At 49.9% G+C, this 24780-nt stretch overlaps 1 protein-coding gene across 9 annotated transcripts in view; it reads left to right on the top strand.

Moving 5' to 3' along the window:
- Window positions 1-2000: 2000 nt before the first annotated feature.
- The window catches only part of Sirpa (signal regulatory protein alpha), a 44416-nt gene continuing 21636 nt past the window's right edge, over window positions 2001-24780 (top strand). For 3 of the 9 annotated variants that reach the window (XM_087188742.1, XM_087188738.1, XM_013070682.3), the window contains exons 1-3: window positions 2001-2134; window positions 3014-3098; window positions 21043-21399. In XM_087188742.1, the coding sequence (XP_087044868.1) occupies window positions 3023-3098; window positions 21043-21399 (433 nt within the window). In that variant the 5' untranslated portion in view covers window positions 2001-2134; window positions 3014-3022. Of the gene's footprint in view, window positions 2135-2418; window positions 2480-2613; window positions 2742-2933; window positions 3099-21042; window positions 21400-24780 lie in introns of those variants that run through there. The other 6 variants (XM_087188743.1, XM_087188740.1, XM_087188737.1 and 3 more) reach the window with 4 other exon arrangements.

Raw genomic sequence — 24780 nt, 5'->3', positions numbered from 1 at the left:
GGCCCAGCAATGGGAAGCCCTGCTGAGCGCCTTTGCCAAAGGTGCTGTATATAAATAGCAGATGGTTCAATTATTATCCTCCTAATCCGGAGCTTCCTAATCCCAGGCAGGTTTGTGTGTGCACCCTGGGGAGCCATGAACAGCAGAGCCTTCTGGAAGCCCAGGCAAGAAGTTCTCTTATCTCTTACCACATCTTATCACAGCACCCTACACACCCCCTAGATGGAGTGTGGTGCTGGATTTTCCCAGGAGCCTCACTGGTCACCTTTATGGTCCTTCCAGATGCAGATGTGGTCTGATGAGCTAAAGACTCTCCCTGTAGCCCCTGTCACATGATCCCAGACAACTTTCGTCCCTGACACCCAATTCCATCCTCCAGCCAGCGCTCCACTGTTCACAAACCTCCAGCGGCTCCCACTGCAGAATATTGTAGGTCCTTTCCCTCAGCCTTCAAGGCCACCCAGCTGGGCCACCTCTAGCCAAGCTAGCCTCAGGACCTGTATTTGTGCTGCTCCCCTTCCTGGAACACCTTTTCCCCCACATCTTCGCTTTGCTTTCCCTCATCCTAACTGAGCTCAGCCAGCTCACTCTCTAAACTAATCTTCTGTGTTAGTTTTTCTACTTGCCCACTTCTGTCTCCTCTACTAGAATGTGAAACCATCCAGGATGGAGACCTATTGTAATCTCTCATGCCCAAAGACATGAAAATCCCCCTGCACTTCAATGCTGCCCAGAACCCTGTGGGTTCCCAAGGACTGCCAAACACACACCTGTCAAACATTTTCATTACACTTGGTACATGCTAGGCTCTTTTTCAAATGTGCAAATATTAAGTCCTCTTATCCTCACAGTAGTCTTTCTAGGTTGGTCTCATTTCCTATGAGGAAGTGGGGCACAGAAACGATAAGGTATTTTCCCAACTCTACGAGGCTCATGAGACATGCCAGAAGGATATAAACCCAGGGAGTTCGGTCCATTTTTTCAACAGCTGTATGCTGCCTGCCTCTCTTGTCTTAGCAGAAAAGCAGAACCAGGGATTTCAGCAGGTGCTGGAGAGGCGAGGGGTGACACTGCAAAGGTCCTCAGCCTGGAAATCAAACACTGGTATCTTCTTTCTTCCCAGGCCTCACAGAGTGCGTGGCTTTAAACAAATCTCCTCCCTCTCTGGGCCCCAACTCCTTCATTTACAGCGGGGCCTTCTCTTCCTTTGCTTCACTATGTCCCTTAACTGTGAAGCAAAATTGGTTTTCTCTGAGCTTACTTCCAACTCAGCAACTCTCCAATTAGTGATGGGTCCTGAACTGCTTTCCCTCCCTCTGCTCATAACCAGCACTCCAGCTCCCCAGTTCACCACCTGACCTGGCTGCTGCTGTGAACACAGAATCTCCTCAAGGAAGAGAGAGAGAAGGCAGCGTTTCCTCAGGAATCCAACCTGTCCTCCTCTTCTCTTCCTCACTGCCTGTCATTCTCTTGGAGCCCAGGCCTTCAATGGCCCATGTCCCCCACACCCCTGCCTGGCCCTTCCCTAGCCCCTGAATCTGCCCTCCTTGGAGAGGCCCCTAGCCACGGAGAAGCCGTCTCTGGGAAGGCTCGGACCCTTCCCCTCTCTCTGCTCTCCTGTCGCGGGCCCCTCCTCGCCGCTCTCCCCCAGGGCCTCCCTTCCAGGCGGTACCGAAGTCCTTCCTACACACGCGCTATTTTTGTACCATCACTCTCTCCTTCCTCTCCCCCTTCCCCCTACATTCACTTCCTGCTTCTGCTTACCCCCGGCCCAGCTCCGAAAGATCTAGGCCCCTCTGGCCCACACCTACCCCGCGGTGGACCTTCTGCGCTGGGACCCCGGGCAGGGCCACTTGGGGAGGGGCAAAAGACAAACCTCCCCGCCCCCTCCACTTCCCACCGCTGCGCCGCCAGCAGCCGCTGGCGGGCGGGAAGCTGGGACCCACCAACCCGGCCGGAGTGAGCGGCCAACGGAGGTCGGCCGCAACTTCCCCAGTCCACCTTAAGACGAGGATGTAGCCAGCTCGCGGCGCTGACCTTACAAAAACAAGTTTGCGCGAAGTGGAGCGAGGGGCCAGCGTCGGGGCAGCCCAAGCGGCGCTTCCATTGCCTTGCAGCCTTCCCGGCGGCGCAGGTCCGAGCTGGTCGAGGAGCAGAGCGGAGGGGAGCGGAGGGGAGCGGAGGGGACAGGGCCTCTGGGCCGGGGCGCGCTGCACTAGCTGGGGGCTAGCGCGCTGCGAGCCGGAGCCGGAGTCCGTACGGTCCCGAGCCCGAACTGGCACCTCGGCGGCGGTGGCGGCGGCTCCGGGCTGCTGCCAGGGCCGGTAAGGGGGGCGGGGGACCGCGCGGGGGCGGCACTCGCTGCCCTCCGGCCCCGAGTGAGGCGCACAGCCCAGCACCCGTCCCCGCCCCCGGGCGTGCTGCTGGAGGCGGACGCGGGGCGAGGAGGTACCGGGGCCAGAGCCCGAAGCCTCCCCGGGTGGGCAGATAGAAGGAACGGGCTGGGCTCCGGGATCTGGGCGGGCGCGACGCAGAGCCGGGCGGGGCAGGTGGCAGCGGCTGGGGCGGCTTTGCTCCGGCCCGGCCGCCGCGCTGCCCCTGCCCTGCCCTCGCCGCGCGCTCTTCCTGCTCGGCCGCACTGTGTGGCTGCGCCGCGCGCCTCCCCGCGCGCTCTCCCCCTCTCCCTCGCGCTCCCCCTGCTTGCCTCCCAGTGTCTCTGGCGCTCCGCCTGGCTCCCTCGGGTCTGTCCCTCTCCCGCCGCCTGCGGGCCATCCCTGGCTTCATTTCGCGCGCTCTCGGGTCTCTCCCTGCTGCGTCTCCCGATCTCTCCCGGGGCGGGGGAGGGGGGTCTCCCACCATCGCCGCGGCGGCGGTGGATCCCGGACTGCTCCTGGCGCTGTGCTGGCGGGGGGGGGGGGGCAGGAGGGGGAGGAGGGAGCCTTAGTCATTTCCCAGCTCCTGCCCGCGCCGCCTGGGCGCGCACTCACGGCCGCTTTCCCTCCTCACTCCGCAGCCGCGGCCCATGGAGCCCGCCGGCCCGGCCCCCGGCCGCTTCGGGCCGCTGCTCTGCCTGCTGCTCGCGTCTTGTGCCTGGCCAGGTAAGTACCCCTACTTCGCGCCGCTGCCCTCCCCAAACTGCGGGCTTGGGCCTCTCAGACCGCCGCTGGGAGCCGCTCGGCTATTCCCGAACAGCCCTAGGGGGGAGAGATGTCTGTAACCAGGGTTATAGATGCAGACACTGAGGCCCAGAGAGGGCGGGTGACTTGGCCAAGGTCACACAGCCAAAGCTAGAATCCAGGATAGAACTCTTTCTATGAAGGCCTGTCTCCATAGACTTGACTGTGTGGTACTGTGCACTGAAGCTTAGGAGATGAGTTGGTTCACCCAGCCCCTGCCCGGGTGGGAGAGGCAGGCTGACAGAGGCTTTCAGAACAAGGCACTCTAGTGTCTCTAGAAGCTAGACTCATGCTTTTCACAGGTTTGACATCGGGGTCTGAGAAAGGAGGTGGAGGCAGAGGCAGTGCCTGTAATGAAACTGGAACAGGCTGTTGGATTAGGCAAGAGTGAGCTCCCGCTGGTCCGCAGAGTCTACAGTGTTAGTGTGTGGGGAGCTAAAGGGAGAGAAGAAGGAAGGCCCCGGGCTGCAGTGATCAACAGATCCTTCCTGAAATTTCGGTAGATTGTCGCTGTGGTTGGCACAGCCTCTGGCAACATGGTCCCCCTCCCTGCCGCTCACTGCTCCCCTTCCCTCCTGCTGTCCTCAGCTTCCGGGCAGACCCCTGCAGTTCAGGTGTTCCTCAGGGCTGTTACCTGTGGCTCTGAGCCTGTCTTTTTGTCGGCCTATATCAAACACCTGGCTGTCTTAAGGAGGCAGGCTCTGAAGGCTACTGTGTGTGTTCACCGAGGGGTGAGGTCACCATTCCGGAGTCCTGATTCTTAAAGGGGTTCTGAAAAACTGTGGGTCCCCTGGGAGGGGTGGAGGGGCACAGAAATGGAGTTGGGGAGGAAAAGAAATGTGGGGATCTTGTTTTGTGGCCTCTTGAAGCTATATTCTGGGCAGAGGGGTGCCTGCACCTCCCACTCTTGGGCAGGGAGGTAAAGATGAGCTCACTACCCCCACCCTCGTTTGCCTGGAGACTAGTAACCACCTAATAGCAAGGAGAAAGAGGGAACTAGCAAAGAGTGGGTGGAAAGAGAAGGTGGGAGGGGGTGGACAGCAGCTTCTCCCTGCCGGGCAGTTTCCCCTGAAACCCACAAGACGCTCCCCCACCCCAACTTCTTTTCAGGTAGAACCTGGTCCTTGCAGGATAGATAGAAGCACTGGTAGATTTCATGTCTCTCTTCTGAGTGGATCTCATCTGCTCCTTCTTGCCTGAGCCTGCCATTTATCTCTACAAAAAATTCCAAGCTCCTGCCTTGCTTTCCTCCCCCTGGCATGGAAATGCACAGGCAGCTCTCATAAGTGCTTAATTTTCCCAAAGCAGGGAACTGGGCTCAAGTTAATTTCTAAATGTCTGTTCCAGACCCTTCTCCACCCAGGACCCTGTGGTTCAGTCCCTGGCAAATGAGTGGTGATGCTAATTAATAAGTGTTCAGATGGGCAGCCTGCCTGAGCTGAGGTGCTGACTGGGAACACCAACACTTTTCTTGTGAACCATATCTCCCCCCTTTGCCTGTAAAAACAATCTATAAAATTGTAAAGATTGGACCATAAAACTTCCGTTCCAATCCATTCAGCATCAATAGCCTGAGAAAGTGGGAGCAGCAGAGGGGCCCGGATTAACTTTAAAATAAATAAATCTTATGAGGCAAGAATGAATTTCTTGGTTGAGGATGGTGCGGAAGGGATGAGGTATGGCCATCAGAGTTCCCAGCAGCCTTCACTGTGTGTTTCTCTGGGGTCCTGGGCACCCTTAGCCTAGGATGGAATTCATCTGGTCTGGCTGGAAGATGGGACATCAGGCTCCTCCTTCTGTGGTTAGGGGCATGGAATTTACGACAAAGCAGGAAGAGAGACAAGATAGAAGAGCAGGAAGGTAGAAGGCAGTTGTCTAGTTTTCTAAGAAAATGGATTTGTTTGAGTGAGAAACTCAAATGTCAGGCTTAGGAAGGAGGCTTTGGTTTGAATGACTGCTAGTGTCTCTCTGGCAGAGCTGTCATCCTGGGAGGAGTCACATGACTTCTGTGGCTTCACATGATCACTGGTGAGGGGTGCTGGTCATGTGAATTATCCTGGTTGGGGGTGGGAGGGTAAGAAGTTTCCAAAGATTGCATTTGGCACAAGTGCTGCCAGAGGGAAATTCTAAAAAGATTTCGATGAAGTCACCACCCTGTGTTCCTGGAGCCAATGTAAGGGCCCATTTTCTGACACAAATTGAGCTGAGAGAGACTTGGGACACCTGGGGTGCCTGATTCTGGGGCTACAAGGCCTGATACTAAACCTGCAGGCTGCCTGCTTGGCCCCACCTAGGCCTTGGAACCTCAGGGTCACCTCCAGGCAGACCTCAGATGAACTCCTTTGCCTTGGCCTAAAGGAGGCCAAGCCAAGTTGGGGTTCCAGCCTTGGGAGCATTAGGGCCCTCCGTAAGTCTCTGACCCTTGGTAGAGGATGGTATTTTGGTGGCTCTTCTGTACTTTCCTGAGTGATAAAGTTGCTCTCACTTCCTCTTTCGTAGGAAGAGATGTGGTGGGGGTTTGGCTCTGCCATGGCCCGGCTGTGAGGAGGTCTTGTAAAGCCATGAGTTCTCCGGGTACTTTCTGGCCATTAATTTTTCCTTTACCAACCCCGCAGAGACTCTTGGTGTGATTCATTCCTTTGCTTGCAGTCAGCAGGGATGAAGTCCTAATGCGAACCATGTGTTGAGAGAGGGAGGAGAAGCAGTGTTTATTAAGCAGTTAACTGCATTCCAGGCGGTGAGCTTTAGCTCTGTTATCTCATCCATCAGCAAGCAGGAGTTGGCTCTTATCCCCATCTTACAGATGAGGAAAACTGAGTCCAAAATTGGGGATATAACCTGTCCCACAAGTTAGTGGTAAGAGGTGGGGTGACTGCTGGGTGACTCCAATGGAAGCAGTGAAATGACTGAATCTGGATTTCATACTCTAAGCTTAAGGGGAGGGTGAGACGAGGGGGCCCCCTTGGGCTTAGATGGAGAGTTAGGGCTGGGCTCCTTCTCTGGGCAGAAGTTTAAGATGAGCCACAGGTGTCCTCTGAAAGCTGCCCAGGGGTGGAGCTCTGGCAGCCCCTTGGCCTTCACAAGTAACAAAACATTGGGGAGTGTTATGGCTCCTACAGGAGCCCCCCATCTGGGTTGCAGAGCTCTGGAGCCCCCAGAGCTGGAATGTTCCTGCATCTTCCCGGTGCCCTTTGCAACAGATGGAGAGGGGGTGTGAGAGAGGAAGGGAGTCTAAAAGTGTTGTGCAGATCCCACACGTACCCGCTCGCTGCTTCCAACGGCTCAATGCGACAGGTTATTTTCTTATTTGTAGCTTTGAACTGACGAAGGTTTCTCCCTCCTCTATCTTTTTAAATGTGCTCACATTTCTTGCCTGTCAACACAGCTCTGATCATGTCACTCCCCAGATCGAAACTGTTGAGTTGTTGGTCCAAGTTTTCTTTAAAAAACAAAACATAACAGCAGGGCCCGGAGATCCTCCCTGACAAGCCCTGCTTCTCACTGCATGTTTTCCAGCAGGCTGACCTGTTGAGTTGCTGCAGGAAACAGGGCTTCTGACCCTGTAGACTAGAGCTCTGCTCAGGAACATTAGTGCCTGAAAGACCAGAGGAGTGCCCGTTGAGGAATCCCAAGTCAGACATAATTGCCCTAATGTTACCAGAACAAGGAACAAAACACATCTGATTTGTACAACAGTCATTAATGTGCAACCTAACCTAGTTTGTCTCTCAGATTAACTCATATCTCTTATCTCTGTACCTTTGTTTAGGCTGTTCCTGCCATGAGAAATGCCCTTTACTATACCTCCTTGTCTTCCTGTATCTGAATCCTACTGTACCTCCTGCTCTAAGTGATTTCTTTCTCATCTGAGCCTCCAACCATGGGTTTTTAACTGCTACTGTCTAAGGCTACTTACTGTATCCTCCTTGTGACCATGTGCCTGTGTGTTTAGCTCTTATACCTGCTTCTGGAACTTAGGCAACCATTTAACTTCTCCACACAGAGACACAACATAGTCTTAGTGCAGTGGTGGCAAAACTGTGGCACTCATGCTGCAGTGAGCTGTTTGTATCATTGAGAGCTCTGAAAAGTTTGCCATCACTAGTCTAGTGCTACACAATACTGAAGACCCTGGGTGTCAGCCCCAGACTCACTACCTACTTGGACAATTTGCTGAGGTTCTCTGGGTCTCAGTTTTCTCACCTGTAAAATAGGGATGGAATTACCAGGTCTGTTTCAAGGACTAAGTGCATATATGCATCTATGACACTTCAAGCAGGCCTACTATGTAGTCAGGGCAGATTAGCCACTGTTGTAATCAGTATTTTATTCTGATTTCTTCATCTATAAAGTATCTAGCAAGGCTCTGGGTGCATAGTGAGGTCTCAGAAAGCAACTGAGGTGGCTGAGTGAGGGAATATCAGTCTCGCTCCACTTGGTATTTTCGCTGAAGCTTTTGTGCTTTTGTGCTGTTGGGGGATGGACAGGTTGCACAGAAACCTGGGCTGGTGCACTGTAATTGCAGGTTTCAGGACTGAGTGCCGCTGTGGATGTGTCCTGCCTCTAGGTGTCTCTGTCTGGATCCACAGATCTGGAATTGTGGAAAGCCAGAGAGGCTCCATCCTCTCATCCAGCACCTCACAGTGCAGCCCGAGAGAAAGAAAACACATGGACCTAGGGCCAGGCTTGGTAGGATGCCAAGCTGCCTGGGGTCTAGGCCAAGCCTTTTAAAAACTGAGCTGTGCTGGAAGTTTCCATCATGAAACCCAAAAATCTGGCAGGACCCTGAATTCCATGAGAAAATGCTAAAGTAATAATAGGAACCATCATTTTTGGCCCGTTACTGGGCTGAGGGCTTGGTGTGTGTGATCCTAGTGGTACCTTCAGCCATCCTGGGTAGTGTGCAACATTATCATCTGATTCATTTGATCAGTGAGGAAATAGAGGCTCAGAGAGGTGAAGCGAGATGGCCAAGGCCACCAGTGTCAGAATCAGATGACCACAGAGCCAGTGCTGTAGCCGTCACATCATTCTTTAGACATCACTTAGCCTCACTTGTTAGGTAGAAAAACTGAGGCCTAGGGTTGCTGGTACCCTGCTCTTTTGAGGCTACTCTCACGTTTCTGTCGGTCAGTGTATCCTCCAGAAGGTGGGGACAGTGGGTGCTTCCAAGAAGCACTTCCGCCCTGACTCACTCGGGAGAAGGAAGTATCTGTTTTGACAGCTGAAACCATTTGCCCAGCTTCTGGGGCAGGTCTTCTGATGGAGCCCTCCGAAGGATAAATCTTCCCTGCCTGTCTCGACAAACCCTCCATCCAGGGAGGTACACACCAGCTGAGGGGGAAGTCAGAAATGATACAGAATTGGCTTTTGTGTCTGTAAGATTTCCTGGCACGTCCATTTGGGGGCGAGGGTGTTAGATACTGCAGATCAGCACAGGAGCCGCAGGGAGGCGGGGGGGGGGGGATCAGGTGCTGGGATCAGGAGGAGATTGGAAGCTGGAGATTGGAGGGAGCAGTGGGCCTCCCTGCTGGGAGAGACCGCTGGATTGAGTGGGTGGTGATGTGATGCCAGGGCTGTCTCTACTGCCCTATTCTTCAAGCAGATCTTCGGTGTCCTCCAGAAATGGAAGCCTGTGGTAGGAGGAAATACTCAGCACACATGTGCTTGGCACAGACTGAGCCCTGAACACATGTTATCTCTGCAATCTTTTTATTTTGGAAAATTTCAAATCTGTGCAGAGTGAAAAGGAATGATGTAATGTATCTCAGCTTCAACACTGATCAGCTCCCCCTCATTGGTGCAGCACCTGCCCCTCGACTTGCAGGGGGCGTGGGCTTGGGGGAGTTATTGTAAAGTGAGTGCTAGAGTGGATATCATCTCCCCAGTCTGTGCTCTGATGTGCATCTCTTCATGTGCACCATTGCTTAATCCACACAGCGAGCCAGAAACCATAGGGTCCTTCCCCATTTTACAGATCAGGGAACCAAGGCTTCCCAAATCCAAGCCAGGCTCCTCCCAAAGCTACAGAGCCTGTGAGCATTAAAGCCTGGGTCCAAGCCTCAGTTCACTCTTAATCACGTTGCTGTCTTCATTAAGCTCTAACAATATTTTTGAGCACCTACTATGTGCCAGTAAATTGAACATCTACTTTATGCTGCAAGTACTTGGGAAGGATACAGCTGTGGACAAGACAGACAAAAGCACCTGCTCTTATGGAGCTGACATTCTAGTGAAGAAGGAAAACCAAACTCAAGTAAACAAACTATGTCAAGTGGAGACAAGTGCCAGGAAGAAAACTAAAGTAAGAAGAGAAAATAGAGACAGTTAGATGGGGACAGAAAGAAGACTTCACTGAGGAGCAGAGGCCTGGTGAAACTGAGGGAGCAGCCATGGGAATATCAGGAGAAAACCCTTCCATGCAGAAGAATAGCAAGTACAAAGGCCCTGGGGTTGGAATGAGCTCACTGTGGTCCAGGCATAGCAAGGAGAACTGTGTAGGGACAATGAATGGAAACAGGGATAGAGAGGTCAGGGCGAAACCAAGTAGGATCTGATTCACTGAGCACATCAGGTCATGTGATAAGATCAGTATGCATTATCTCATTGAATTCCCACCATAGTTCTGTGAGATGGTAACTATTATTTGGACAGATACAGAAAGTGAGCCTCAGAGAGGTAAAGTGACTTGTCTGAGGTCATGTAAGTGCAGAGCTGGCATTTGAATCCAAGCCCCTAGATGCTGCAATATCTCATCGCCGCTTCTGCCCTTGCCCCTATTGGTGTCTTTACCCATAGCAGCTGGAGTGAGTCTGTCCCTGTGCCCCACCTCTCAAGTTCCTACTGCTTTTAGAATAACACCAGAGTCCTTACCACATGCCCTTTTCGGGAGCATGTCTCTTTCTCTCCACCATCAGCACTTACTACTCTCCTGCTTCTATGAGCTTCATCCTTGGTGACCTCCTTTCTGGGCTTTGTCTGCCCAGGCTTCTTTCCCATCCCAGGGCCTTTGCACCTGCTGTCCTCCTGCTCAAATACCTCTCCTGGCCTTGCCTTCCTTCAGGTTTCCACTGCCATTTTCCTTCCACAGATGCTGTTCCCTGCCACCCCATTCTAAATGAGGTTCACCTTGTGATTCTCCATTACTGTGCCAAATTTGTTTGCTTCCTAGTGTTCCTACCCATTTCTATATTTGTTTGTTTCAAGATTTCAGTGCTGCCTCCCCCAGTAGCATACAAGCTACATGAGAGTAGGTACTGTCCTAGCTTATTTGCTGCTGGGCCTCACAGGACCTTAGCACAGCCCCAGCCCACAGTAGAGGGGTTAATCCATATTGGCTGAGCAGAGGAATAGGTGAATATGAGAATCACTCTAAAGAGGAGGACAGAGCCATGAGGTTGCATGGGCAAACCTTTCCCCTGATGGCCCTACAGTCCTGCCTCTGTGGCCCATGTCAGGTCCAGTCCACAAATCCCTATCCATTGTGCCAAACATCAGGAAGCACAGAAACCTCAGTACCAGGTGGGGCAAGAAGAGGTGGCAAAGAAAACTCAGGGTTCGTGTTTAAAATTCCAGCCCCGCAGAACCACCAGCCCCACTTTAGACACCATGATGGATGAGCAGTGCTGTGCACCATGAACCCTGGCACAGTAGGTGGCACACACTCTTGGACAGGGCTGGGCTGGGAGGGCCCAGCTTGAGTCAGCCTGCCCAGGGCCATCATCATTGCATGGAGTGGTCTGGGAAGGAGTGGGAGGGACAGAGTCAGACCCCTTGGCAGCTTCATGACCTTGACCAAATGGCCAAGCGTCCTTGACCTCAGTCTGGTCCTCTGTGCAGTGTGGGTAGTGACAGCTTGTCTCCTTGGGTCCCTGCAGAGGTTGGTGAAGCTGTCATGCCCTGGGTGACAGTGCTCATTAGCCGCTGTTCCTATTTCTGTTATTGTTGTATCATCATCATTTTATTGTATCATCATTGTAGCAATGGCATCCCTGCTCCATTACCAGCAGGGAGACAGAAGCCCACTACTCTGCTACTGTGAGCCTCAGAGTCCCCTCCTGGGAAGCACAGGCTTGGCCTCATTGCTCTCTGGCAGGGTGATGGGGCAGGAACCCTGGCTATGAGGCCCTGCCCGAGACTGGACCCAGCTCATGCCACACCCTGGCTCTGTGCCCTGGAGCAAGCATCTTCCCTATTCCAAGCCTCAGTTTTCTCATCTGCAAAATGGAAGCTTTATGGCTGTTTCTCCCTGAAACTTTATGGCCTTTGGAGGGTTAAGAAATCTAAGAGCTGTGGAAAGTGCCTTTGTGAGCTGCAAAAAGCTCTATAAAAGGAACCAGTGAATAATGTCAGCTCGGGGAAAAATCCATCCGGGGACTGTCTGCTGGCGGCAGCAGAGTGTGCTCAAACCTTGGCAAATGCCATTTAATAAATGTGTGTCATTTGTAAGGGGGCCTTTATCTTGGCCCGGAGAGTGTGGGCACATCCTTGGCAGGTCGAGAATGCAGAAGCCTGAGCCAGAGCAACCCTGTCTCAGCGAGAGGTGATCACACATAGTGGTCATGGGCTGCAAGGTTTGAATCCTGCCTCCTGGGTCTCCACATCCTCTTCTGGAGGGGGAGTGGTGAAGGTAGCAGTCTCTTCTCCATCTCCAGCCCAGCCTGTCCATTGCCCACTGAGAGCATGGCCTCTCAGCCCTGTGGTCGGTCTCAATGCAACAGTGGGGCCCAGAGGCAGGGAGGACACCACCTGGGCTCTCAGCCTCTGCTCCAGGCCTCACCCTTCCGTCCAGGTTCTATTTGAATCCAGCCACTAACATCAGGGCCTCTGACCCTCCCAGTCCCTGTTGCCCTTCCTGATGGTGCCTGGCCTGCCCACCAGCCCGCTCCAGAATGGTCTTATGCATAACCTTAAGGCAGAACTGGTTCCACCTCAGGGAGAGCCCTTAGTCCCACAGATTTCAGTGCCAGCTGCATGGGCAGAGCTGCCCAGCACTGAGTACCTACCAATGAGCCCGGTGTGGTGCTCAGTTCTTTACACATGCCAGCCCATTTTGTCTCAGCACCCCCTGGTGTAGTCATCGTCGTCATCGTCGTCGTTGTCGTCATCATCATCATCATCATCATCCCCATTCTTCAAATGAGAACCCAGAGGTCCAATGAGATTAGGATATTTCCTGGGGTCTCATGGGTGGGAGGGTAAGCATCCAAACCAAAACCTGTGCAGAAATGCCAGGCACTGGTCTAAACCAGGGGAATAAAACCAAGCCCTTCTTCTCAAAGGACTTATAAGGAAGTCTAGGGTAGGGAGATAGACACTAAAAAATTAAGTAAATACAAAATATGTCAGGTGATAGGTAATGTAGACAAATCAAGCAGAGCAAGGGCATTGGGGGAGTAGAATTTCATGCAGGGTGGCCATGGAAGACTCACAGACCTGAAGGAGGCAAGGGAGCCAGGTGGGTAGGGATCAAGGGGAATGAAAGTGCCAGGCAGAAGTAACAGCAAATGCAAAGGCCCTGCGGTGACCAGAGGATCTGGCGTGGTTGAGGAAGAGTGAGGCTCTCAGGCCCTGGGAATTACCATAAGGATTCTGGACCTCAGTCTGACTGCATTGGGCACCACAGAAGGACACGAAGGAAGTCACTTGCCTTGGGCTTAGAGACTGCTCTTGTTATAGGTAGATCATGGGTTGTAGGGAGATGAGGCAGGGAGGCCACTGTGATAAGGGTCCAGGTGAGCAATGACAGTGCTTTGGAGGAGGACACGGGAGATCAGAGTTGGATCACATCTTGGAAGCTGAGCTGGCCAGACCTACAAATAGAAGGGAGTGGGACATGGGAGAGTGAAGAGTCAAGGAAATGGTAACTCTTAGTCCAGCTTTTCCACTCACCAAGCATGAGCCTTCAGAGAAGGAGGGTTGCATCTCCTCTTTATAGGTGGGGAATCAGGCTTGGAGAAAAGCCACTTTGCCATATCACCCCACTGGGGAATGAGACGGACAGGTCTCTGGCCCCAGAGCCCGAGCTTGGCACTGGCTTGGCACCTTAGGAGTTTACTGCCACATGGTGGCAGTCAGGACTAGGGGAGCAGCACAGGGTCCTGTCCTCAGAGCTGTTCAGATAGAGCTGAGGGAGGAAGCCCACTTCACCGACCTGGCCACATGTCCCTGTTGTGCTATTTCAGTGCCATGTTAGTTTCCACCACAGCATCCGGTATCTCTGTCTGATGGGCTCACCCAGTGGTGCCAGCAGAACACTCTGGGCAACCCGAGCCACCCTGCAGGGCTCCAGGTTAGCCCTGTCCCAAGCGAGCCCCTCCCAGTTTGCTAGGATGTGAGTCCCCAGGTCTTGACCCTGGTCCCCAGATCATACTGGCTCTTGTCCCTTCTCTGTGTCTTTACTCTTGCTCCCTCCTTCACCCAGTGCAGGGTCACCACCTCCAGGAAGTCTTTCCAGCCCCCACTCCCAAGCCTCCTCTGGCAATGCTGATGACCTCATGTGTGTGAGTGGTCATTGCTCGTGTCCAGGACGCCCCACAGAGTGAGCTGTTATCAGGAACAGTTCCCAGCTTATTCCTCTGTGTCTTGTGGCATCTAGGACAGGGCCTGGCAACAGAGGGTGGCTTGGTATGAATGATTCATTCTGACTCTAGAGGGAAATCACCATGTGGCTGAGGCTATCCAGAGCCCCAAGCTCCCACATGGGAATGGTGGAATCCAGGCAGCTGTGTGCAGGGGTGGCCTCAAGGAATCCAGCCCCAGTGCCCTCTGCCTCCATGCCTGGTTGAGCACGCTAGCAGGGCAGCTCTGGGCAGGTCCTCCCTGTACTCTATGATGGCACATAGGAGGGAACTGCTCTGGGAGGTTAGTGCCACCTCAGGGCCAGGACTAGATGCAGCTAAGACCGGCCCAGCAAGAGCCCTGATGGACTCATCACAGATGCACTCTTGTGCTGCACCTCAAGATGTTCCTGCCCCATGTATCATCTCTTTACACGCTCACAAGCCCACGTGCCCCCTTGTGCCCACCCATGTGCACACGTGTGGGTACTTGTGCTCTGTACACTCAGGAGCAAACACACCCACTCACATCTTCCTTCTCTTGCGTTTGTACTCTTGTGCACACTCTCATGATGTGTTCTCCACACTTGCCCCACATCCTGTGTGCAAGGGGTTTTATTTTCAAGGGGTTAAAAACACTAGTGTTTATATATTTTATACATTCCTGTACTACACCCTGTGTGTGCACTTTCTCCACACTCTTGCATAGTTATGTTCACGTGTCCTTCTGCACACTCCTACAGTATACACACACAAGCCATTAAATCACAATCAGAATACACAAAAGGTTGCACTGATGAGATGTTAGGTTTCCCTTTGCATGGTAAGCTGCAGCCCCCAGAGAATGGTGAACCCTGATTGTGATCAGGGAAGGGGGAGCTGAGCTGCCTCTGCTTCAGGGCTGGAGTGTCATGCAAGGTGTCTTGGGATGCTGCATCTCAGGCAGTGCCAGGACTCTGCCCATGGCCTCAGGGAATGGCCAGCTCCCATGTAAGTGGCAGTGAATGTCCCCCTGAGTAAGGCCAGCTCTGAGGAAGTGCACACATCAGCTGTGTTCTCCCTGATGAGGCATGCTTCTGCACAGTAGGGGTCACCTGGCCCTGCCACCCTCTCACACACTTCAGTTCTAGGTTGATTTTTTTATCCATTAGAAAACTTATCCAGTTCTTGTGAAAGTTGTTTTTATCTTAATCTCAAAAGCCACGCATGAGCATTGTTTTTTAAAAAATAAATTTTTTAAAATTTTAATAAATTTTTTTAAAATTTTCAAATATGTATTTTCAAGCCCAGTGACCAGTTCTCAGTCCCCACCTTAAATACATCTCTTGATGGCATTTGACACAAGTAGTCTAGCTTTCCTTAGCCAGTTGAGGAAGAGTAAGAAGGCAGGGTGGTGGAGGCAGCAGGTCAGAGAAGGGTGTTAGGAAACAGAGTCAGAGGAGACTATGGGACCAGCTGTCTACTGAGTGGGGGCCATTCCAAATGCAGTCACTTAAGTAATTTCAAGTGTGTCTTCACTGCTAGTGTGCAGGCTCCAGGAGGCCAGGGACACAGCCATCTGAAGCCCTCAGTCTGACACACGGTCTGGCACATGGTGCAGATTCTGTAAATCATCACTGACCACCCCTGAGCTGTGGGCCACCCGTGTCCTGAGTTCCTCTTAAAGCAAACACATGGCAGTTATTTCCCTCTTAGGAAACCTATTCATGTGTTCTGCTTCATTACTTCTATTTTTTCTAAAATGTTTACTGCAAATATAAATACTTTATTATATTCAATATATTATTTACTATAAAGTAACAAGAAAATGTGCCCATTTCCCTCCTATCCTCCCCTTATATCCCAGGTGTAACACACTGCAACATGGTTGCATTTGTCTTATCTTTTTAGACCTCTTTCTCTAGGCATGCAGTTGGTCAGTCCATGAGCAAACATTTATGAGCATGTCTTCTGTACCAAACACAGTTATCAGGAACTCGGAAATAGCAGTGAACAAAACAGGCAAGCTTCTAGTTCCAGCACTCAGGAGGCTGAGGCAGGAGGATCGAAAATTCAAGGCCAGCCTGGGCAATTTAGCAACTTAGTGAGGCCCTGTCTAAAAATAAAATTTCAGATACCTGGTACCAAAAAAAAAAAAAATTCAAAAAAGGGCTGTACCTCAGTGGTAGAGCACTTGCCTAGCAGGCACGAGGCCCTAGGTTCAATCCTCAGTATTGCAAAAATAAAAACAAAAACAAGCAGACAAACAAAACAGACAAAATCCCCAGGGGAAAGTTCATTCAAACAATAATCATGTGTAATATGCAAGTGCGTGAATAGATATCTTCAAATACAGTGATATACTGTATGTATTCTTTGAATGTGTACCTGTTTTTGTGGTGCTGGCAATCCAACCCTGGCCTTGTGTGTGCTAGGCAAATGCTGTACCACTGAGCACTGACCTGTGTCCCTAGCCCAAGATACTATATGTGTTTTAATGTTCATCTAGTTTTAGAAAATATGAAAAAGACCCAAAGAGAGAGACAAAGATGGAGACAGACCCTATGAGTTTAGATTCATGATCCAAAAAATGTTACATTTCATACCTTTGGATAGTACCTTGCAGTTGTTCATAAATAATTTTATTTTGTCTTACAAAGTCACAATCATAATGGAAGTATAGGTTTTCCTGTCAGGTAAAAGGGCCGAAGACCAAGACCAGACCAGGCCACAACAAGCCTTTATTAGGGGAATAGATCTGCCGGGCTGTCTCTGAACAAAGGAGAGCGAAAGCAATATGGCTGGGGCAGGGAAAGTCTTTTATAGAGACTGGGGTGGGGTTTGTAGGGGCAGAGGTGGGGTTGAGTGAGGTAGTGACTAGGGAATGGAGGAGCCCATGATGTCACTAGGTGGTAGGAGGTGAGCGAGTATTAGGTTACTTTCTAGGCGGGAACAGGGGCATGCTGGGAAGAAGGGTTTATTCTTTGGTGGGAGCAACCATCTTGGCATGACATCACACAGGGGAGGGGACAAGGCACCATAGGAAGAGGGCGGCTACTATACATAATAGCTGCTGAGGTGGTGGGAGACCTATCATTTCCTTCTTCTCTTTCCTTGCACAAGTAATGCAAACAGAAAACATAAACAAAAGCAAAATCCCATGTAAATCTGCCACTGAAAAATAATCACTACTAATCTTTACTATCCTCCACACCAAACCGTAAGTTTGGGATCACACTGACTCTACTACTGGGTAACCAACTCTGACCTTGCAGCAAATGCCCACTACTTCTGCACCATTATTTTTATGACTGTGGATTTGACTGTCAAATGGATTCACCACAATGATATCAGCTGGTCTCCTTTCCTTGAATATTAGGATATTTCCAATTTTTCATTTCTAGCAGAACGCTTAAATAAATGAACTAAAATATTTGTACATATCCTTAGTTATCCGAAAGTGTGCTCTTACGTTGTTTTTGTTCACTTATATTTTAACTACAACACATCAAAATGTTGATTGCAGTTATCTTTGATGGTATTATATGAGATTATTATTTTGTTTTTATACTTTTTTGTTTCCTCTAAATTCTTTGCAATGAACAGCTTTTATTTGCATAACCATAATGTTATTTTAAAATGTCCATATTACTGTGGTGTTCATGGTAATAGTGTTTTATGACTGCCTGAAATTCCATGTAGGAAGCAAGCTGTCATTTACTTAGCCGTCCTGATCACTGGGCCTTTGGGTTGTTTTCCAACTTTTTCGAGGAGACCCCCTCCATATCTGAGGGTATGTATGTCTTTGGGAAACAGCCCTGTGCAGGCTCTGGCCATCCTGTCAAACTGCTTTCCCCACAGAAGGTCCCAGCTTCCCCTCCCACCACCAGCATGTGGCAGTGCCTGCTCCACCACCCTCTCCTCTAGGATGGCTCAGGCCCCTAAACAGGCACACACCCTGCCAGCAGGGCCAGGGAGAAGAGGAAATGGTTTCATCAGCAGTGCCAACATGGTGATCCCAGGCTTGGACCACAGGAGCCAATTTTTAACAAGCCCATTTCCCAGAACAGAACCTGCAGAGAAAAAGGAAAGACAGCAAGCAAAGAAAAAAGCTCTCTGCTGGAAAAAACACACACATACCCAGATTAAAATAATATTTGACACTTATGTTGCACTTTTAAAATTCTTAAAACGCTTTGTAAACACTAGCTAATTAATTAAGATGCCTAAATCTGGCTGCAGTTGGTGGAGAGAGCTAAAAAAAGGGTACCCAGCCCTACCCAAGTGCAGATTTTATTGTCGCCTGCCTAGGGTGTGATTACAGGCCTCCGGCTGCACCACAAGAATAACCCTGCTTCAACTTGCCGCACACTGAACCCACAGCCACTCCTGAATGAGGTGCTCCCACCTCAATGCTGACTCACAGGGTGCCACCGTTATTGATAAGGATAATATTAACTGGCTCTGTGATAGGCCAGTATTAGCTCTATTGAACAGATGAGGGAAGAGACTTGGAGATGGAATTTGCCAGGGTCACCACACAAATAAAATCCCACCTTCCACCATTTATCCATGTGTTCACTCAGCATATGTTTATTGAGGACCCAGTGTGTGCCAGATACTGCTCTAGGCAGGAGGCTGGAAATAGTTCCTTGTAGATCCAACATCCTAGTGGGAGATATAACAATCCTGAGAAAACCAAATATATCAATACAGCTATGTGATAATAATGATAGGAGCTGGCATTTAACCAGGGTGTATGTAGCAGGTGCTTATGTGTAGATCTGTCATGGTCTTCATGACTATATGGGAGTGGTGGTGGATGCTGAAACTCTACTTTGTGGATGAGGGCATGAGGGCCAGAGAGGAGGTGCTAAGCTGGGGGAGCCTGTTCTTGTCTGCTGGCCCAAGACCTGTGCTCCTGCCAGGCAGCATTTCCAGTTGGACCAGCCGCACATGCTGGAGTACTGTCTCGGTGCTGTGAGAATCAGGCAGGGCTCAGAGTGACACTGAGACCCTGTTCACCCTGCCATAAGAACTGGACCTCGGGTGGGCCCTGTGGCTGAGATGGGGAGAGAGGCAGGAGAATGGATAGGTGGTACCAGGCTTGCATTAAGGCTCTGGGTTCTCCCCATGAGGGCAGAGGGGTACATGAGCTTCCCTTCTCATGAGCACTTGCCTCCTGCCAGCAGTGTAGTGCCAGGCCCAGGGGCTGGTGGACAAACTCACAAGGTCTCTTCTGCCAGCCAGAGCTCAAGGGGCTACTTAGGGAGTCTGCTCCAGCCCTCTGTACTGGACAAGGTTACACTGAGGGTCAGCACAGAGCCCAGTAGAGGACCTGGATCACCTGTCCCACTGTGTATCAAGCACCACTCTTGACTGTCTTCCTTAAACTTCTTTTCCCCTATCATATCTCCCTCTCTGTCTTGCCTCTCAGTGCCTCTGCTACCTCTGTGTGAACAATTGTCTGTCATCCTTGAGTTCACATCCACATATTTGACCAGCCATAGATCAGAAATGTAGTTAGGCCTATGATGGCTGCATCTGTACTGAACAAGTGCAGATTTTTATGGTTGTTGTCATTATTCCCTAAACAATCCAGTATAATAACTTTTTACATTGCATTAGGTATCACAGTCATGTACCACATATCTTATTTTGGGTAACAATGGAACTCATACTACAGTATGAACCATATACCTAGGTATGTAAATAAGCCATACCATCTTGGTTTGTGTAATTATACCATAATGTTCACCCGATGATGAAATTGCTCGATCTCCATCATTAAGTGACACATGACTGTATAAGTACTCTATAGATGATTTACAGTATACAAGAGTATGTATATAGGTCATATACAAATGCGCTATTTTATATGGCACAGTACCCTCAGAAGGCACAGAATCCCTCCCTGGATTTGGAATCCAAGAGAGTTCCTGGAACTAATTCCCCACAGATACTGAGGGATGGCTGTATGTGTTTCTTCAGGGTCTTTATGACTTATCTGTTCTTTTTCCCCCATTTTCCTCACCACCTCACCTTCCCTTGGCTTAGAGTCAGGGACCCTGGCTGTGCCTTGTTCTGCAGCTGTTCTCGTTCAGCCCCTGGGTATCTGCAGCACAGCTCACAGCCACCACATCCTGCCTGGTCATCTTCCTGGCTATACCCTCTAACCAGTGCCCCCCCCCCATTAGGGCTCAGCTCACCCCTGGGGCTCCTGCCAGCTGCCCAGCCTGGGAGCCCAAGAGGCCTGGTTCAGCTCCTGCTGTGTCCTCACAATGCAGCCTGAGCCTGGCTTGAGAGGCATCAGCAAGGGTCAGTAGGAGTGAAGTTTAAGCAACAGCCCCTTCTTGTTTATTTCCTTTTTGATGACAACAGCTTCTCTGTACTCAGCCAGGCATTATGGGACTTCTTTGTATAATATCACTTTCAAAACAAGACAGGCAGCCTGGGAGGTGTTCTACCCAACTCATGGATAAAAAAAACTGAGAGTCAAAATAGATGGGTAAATTAGGGTGTCATGTGAATGAGGGGCGTACCAGGTTTCAAACTAGGTCTGATGAGTCTGGACCAGATGATGCATTTTGACGCTATCCTCAGCCTCAGCTTGTTTGGTCCTCCCAGAGATCCATCAGGATGACCTCATAGTAACTATTTTACAGATGAGGAAACTGAGGCAGGGAGCCATAAAAGGCCATGCCTAAGCCAAGGACAGCATTTCTATCCATGCAGCAAGTGGCAGTGGAAGAGCAACTGGGTCTTCTCACTTACCTAAGTGACAACCCCAGATGACACAGGATGCCACTGATCCACAACTCAATCCCATATTCTTTCTGCTATTCCACTACTATCATATGGCTGAGTCTGTCTTCCTGCTCAGGGCCTGCTTCCTGGTCCAGACCAGAAACAGAACCTATCAACAATGACTTTCTCCCATCTTGTAGAGCCCCACACATCCCAGGTGGCCTCCTAACCCTGCTCGGCCTACTCAGGCTGGTCCCTCTGTTGGAACACCGGGCTCCTTTCTGCCTGGTAAATGCAGATTTGAGTTCCAGAGCCCCGCTCAGACACCACTCTTCCACAGAGGGCTCAGGTAAGCAAATCCCCACTCTCCCATGTTGATTAACTTCTCTGTGCATCAGGTTCCATGTTGATATTAGAGTCTTGAGGTGCAGGACCATTTGAGGGTTACATGTCATAATACATGCGGAATGCTGAGCTCTAGTGCACTGGAGTGCTGTGCACTCAGTGAAAGTCATTGTTGTTAGACTCATGATAAACACCCAGGACCCATCAGGATGAATAACTGCTGTGTCTCCCTCCAGGAGCAGCCGCAGAGGAGACTCTGCAGGTGATTCAACCTGAAAACCCAGTGTTGGTCGCTGCTGGAGAGACAGCCACTCTGCGCTGCACTGTGACCTCCCTGCTCCCTCTGGGGCCCATCCGATGGTTCAGGGGGAAAGAACCAGGCCGGGAGTTAATCTACAATTTCAAAGGAGGCCACTTCCCCCGAGTCACAAATGTGTCAGACAACACACAGAGAGACACCAAGGACTTTTCCATCCGTATCAGTAACGTCACCCCAGTAGACGCTGGTACCTACTACTGTGTGAAGTTCGAGAAAACCACCTCTGAGGACACGGAATTTCGGTCTGGAAGAGGCACTGAGTTGTCTGTGCGTGGTGAGTACAGCGTGCGCCTCCCTCAGCCTTCAGACCTATTGTGTGACAATAGGTCAGGAGTCACACTCCACTCTGCGAGCACCAGCTAAGAAACAAGTGCTTCTTCAGCAGACCAGGGAAGCTGAGGTCTGCAGAGGCCATGCTATTTGCTTCAGGCTCCATGGTTCATAAATGGGGGCCTTCTGCACCCCTCATGTGTCTCTGCTCCACAGACCTTGTCTTTTCCACTGGGCCCCAGTCCTTTGGCTCTTTAAGTTTGAGTGACCTGCTGAGTTGCAGGGCCAGGCCTCACCTCCTGCCTCCAGAAGGCTCTTTCCCTTAGTGGCAGAGTTCTTTCTTTATACCACAGCACCAAGGGTCTACTGTGTGCAGATTGTTTTGATTGCACCATGGAAACAGGGAGCCATCTGACTGGAGCTTATCCCCCACCAAGCCTATGTTCCCCTCCTTCTGTGAGCACCAGTCTCTCTAGGACAGGAATGGGGCAGGACACGATTTCCTTGTTTCCTCTACAGAAACAGCTCAGTGAGACTATCCTGACAGGCTCAGGCTCCCTGTTGAATCTGATGCTCTGGCTGGAAGAGCTGCTGAGAAGTGGGCACATTGCCTTGGGTCTTCCTGCAAAACCCTGTATATTGGCCACTGGCTCTCACAGACACTGCCAGCTCTGGGTCCTCTGCTCACAGGAGAGTCCCCCATGTGGTTGATATAAGGGCTCCCCGGTTGAGGCAACAAAGTGCTTACTTTGGGTTTCCTTCCAGAGACCCAGGGTCCTCTTTCTAGTGCCTGGTTATAGGATTGTCAATAATAAAGACCTTTAGACCATTCAACCCAACTGCTATTTACAGATGGGAGCCTGAGACCCAGATGTGGCCAGTTAGTGCCCAGATAGAGACCAGAACACAGATCTGAATCAGGGCTAGGCTCCTTGCTTCCCCAATGTTAGATATTTTCTCCACAGAGGAGAACAGTAGGTACACAGTAGGTGCAAATTAAAAGCTCCTTGACCTGAACCACTGAGCAGGGAGCCAGCTTCTGCTCTTCATTGGCTTCTGAAAGGCTCAGCATGGCACAGACATTCAGAGCCTGAGACTGGTTGGTGATTAGAACACTTCCTTCAAACTAAAGCCATACATACAGTTCATTCCTTACTGAGACGTGTGATTACATAGAGAGCTACTTCATTGTTTTAACAGCTGCATTGTGCTCCAGCATCTGCATACATCATACATTTGACAGTCTTCTGTAGGTGGATGTTTAAGTTGATAAGAAACATGTGCTGTTACAACAGTGTTGTAGTGATGACCTTGTACGTCCATCGTGCTGCATAAAAGGGAGAGCCCCTGGAAGAGGCCTGCTAGGTCAGAATGAATGTCTTCCGTTCATGCCGATGTTGCTAGTTTTCCCTCCCGGATGTGGTAGCATTCAAATCTCATAACTCCTGGACATAGGCAGGGAAGGTGGCTTCATTCTGACTTTGTGGGTATCACAAATCCACATGGTGTAGCCTGAGTGTAGGTAGTCACAGCTGGTAGGTGGCTCAGGCACAACTCAATCTGTTGACTCCGAGGCCACAGAGGAAGAGCTTTGTTTCCCCGGCAAAGGTTGTTCCCCATGGAGCCTGGGGAGTGAGATGGTTTAGATTAGCATAGGGTGAACACAGCAACCTGGTGCCTGTGTGGCAGGGCAGGGACATCTCTCGAGGAGCAGGCCCCAAGGCCACTGAGGGACATCCCAGAGACCTACTCAAATCCCAATCTCAGTGTGGGACCTGACCTCTTACGCATGTTTGTGTCTGGACAGGCACTGGAGCTCAGCAAATCCTCACTCTTCAGCATAGAAACCTCCCTTGATGAACCTCAAATGACCCAACATGTCACAAGGAATTTGTCCTTTCTCCCTTCACAGAGCTTCCAGCTCTGTAAACAGCTGCTTTGGAGGATGTGCCTGTGATCTTGCCTGTATTCTGGAAGCCCGTTTACCAACCTCATTTTCTTTTTTTTTTTTTTTCCCCATTAAGTTTATTGGTACATTTTCGGTATAAAATACAGTTACATTCATCATTGGGATCTTGTACCTTTACATGAGTATCTTGGTTCTTATTTTTTTCCCCTTCCCTTGCCTTCCCTTCACCCCCTCCACCCTTTCCTATTTGCAAAGACTTTGTTTCCATTTTCTTCCTTTTCTCATATTTTTTCTTTTCTCTTTTTTCCTTTCCCCTGCCCCTCCCACTTCCCCTGCTCCTTTAGACCTTTTCTTCCTGTTACAGAATATCAATTATACATTTTTTAAATTACAATATCAAGATCTAGGAGACATTACCACAGATTTTACAGAATTTAAAAGGATATAGAAAGCCTATTTCAAAAATCTGTTTTGAAATAAATTTGACAACTTCTAAGAAGTACCTTGGAAGACAAATTAATGAAACTAACTCTGCAGGAAATATAAAATTTAAATAGCACCTATTAAAGAAAGTATATTCCTAGCTTGAAAACCTACCTATATGACAACAGCAGGCTCATACACATTTTAACTGATAAATTATATCAAACAATTAAAGCAGAAAAAAGAAGGAACACTTCTCCCCTCATTTTAGGAAATCAACATTGTGCTAATCCTAAAACTGGATAAAGATAATAGAAGAAAAAAGTATGAACATAGATAGAAATTTGTTTAACAAAACAAACTATTAGAAGTCAGATCTGGCAGTATGTAGAAAGTGGTTTTGTTATAGGGATGGCAGTGTTGGTTCAGCATTGGAAGATCCACCCCCAAAAGTCATCATTTTAACAGAGGAAAGGCAAAAGCCATATGATCCTGTCACTAGTTGGAGAAAAAGTATTGGACTAAATTCTACAGCTGTTCATGGTAAAAGCTATCAGGAGCCTAGAAGTAGAACAGAACCTTCTCAACAGATTAAAGCCATGTACTCCATACTTCCAGCGAGAATGCCTTATATGAATGGAGAAGATACAATGCTTTCTCCCTAAGGTGGGGAACAAGGGCAGCTATGCTTACTCTTTATCTGTCCATTAAACTTTGAAACCTAGGCCCCACCAAAATAGTCTGGCAATAAAATGATACAATTAGGATAGGATTGGCAAGGTAGAAGCAAAATCTTTATATGTAGATGAAATGATCATCTACAGAGAAAATATCAAGAAATCTCTAGGAGCCCCTAGAACTTGTACTTGAATTTAGCAGGATTAGAAAACACAAGGTACATATAAAAATTCAGGTCTGTGTATACTTGCTATAAATGAAGAGTTGGATATTGAAATTTAAAAGTTATGTAGGAGTACAAAGGACCTAGAAAAGTTAAAAAACAAAAGTGTTGGAAGACTTTTAGTACCTAATTTTAAGACTTCTTCTAAAGCT

The sequence above is a fragment of the Heterocephalus glaber genome, unplaced genomic scaffold (assembly GCF_053883595.1).
Source record: "Heterocephalus glaber isolate CG9 unplaced genomic scaffold, H.glaber_assembly_v1.0 deba00001532, whole genome shotgun sequence".
NCBI lineage: Eukaryota > Metazoa > Chordata > Mammalia > Rodentia > Bathyergidae > Heterocephalus > Heterocephalus glaber.
Note: the sequence above shows the minus strand (reverse complement) of the source record. Positions and strands in the feature narration are given on the sequence as shown.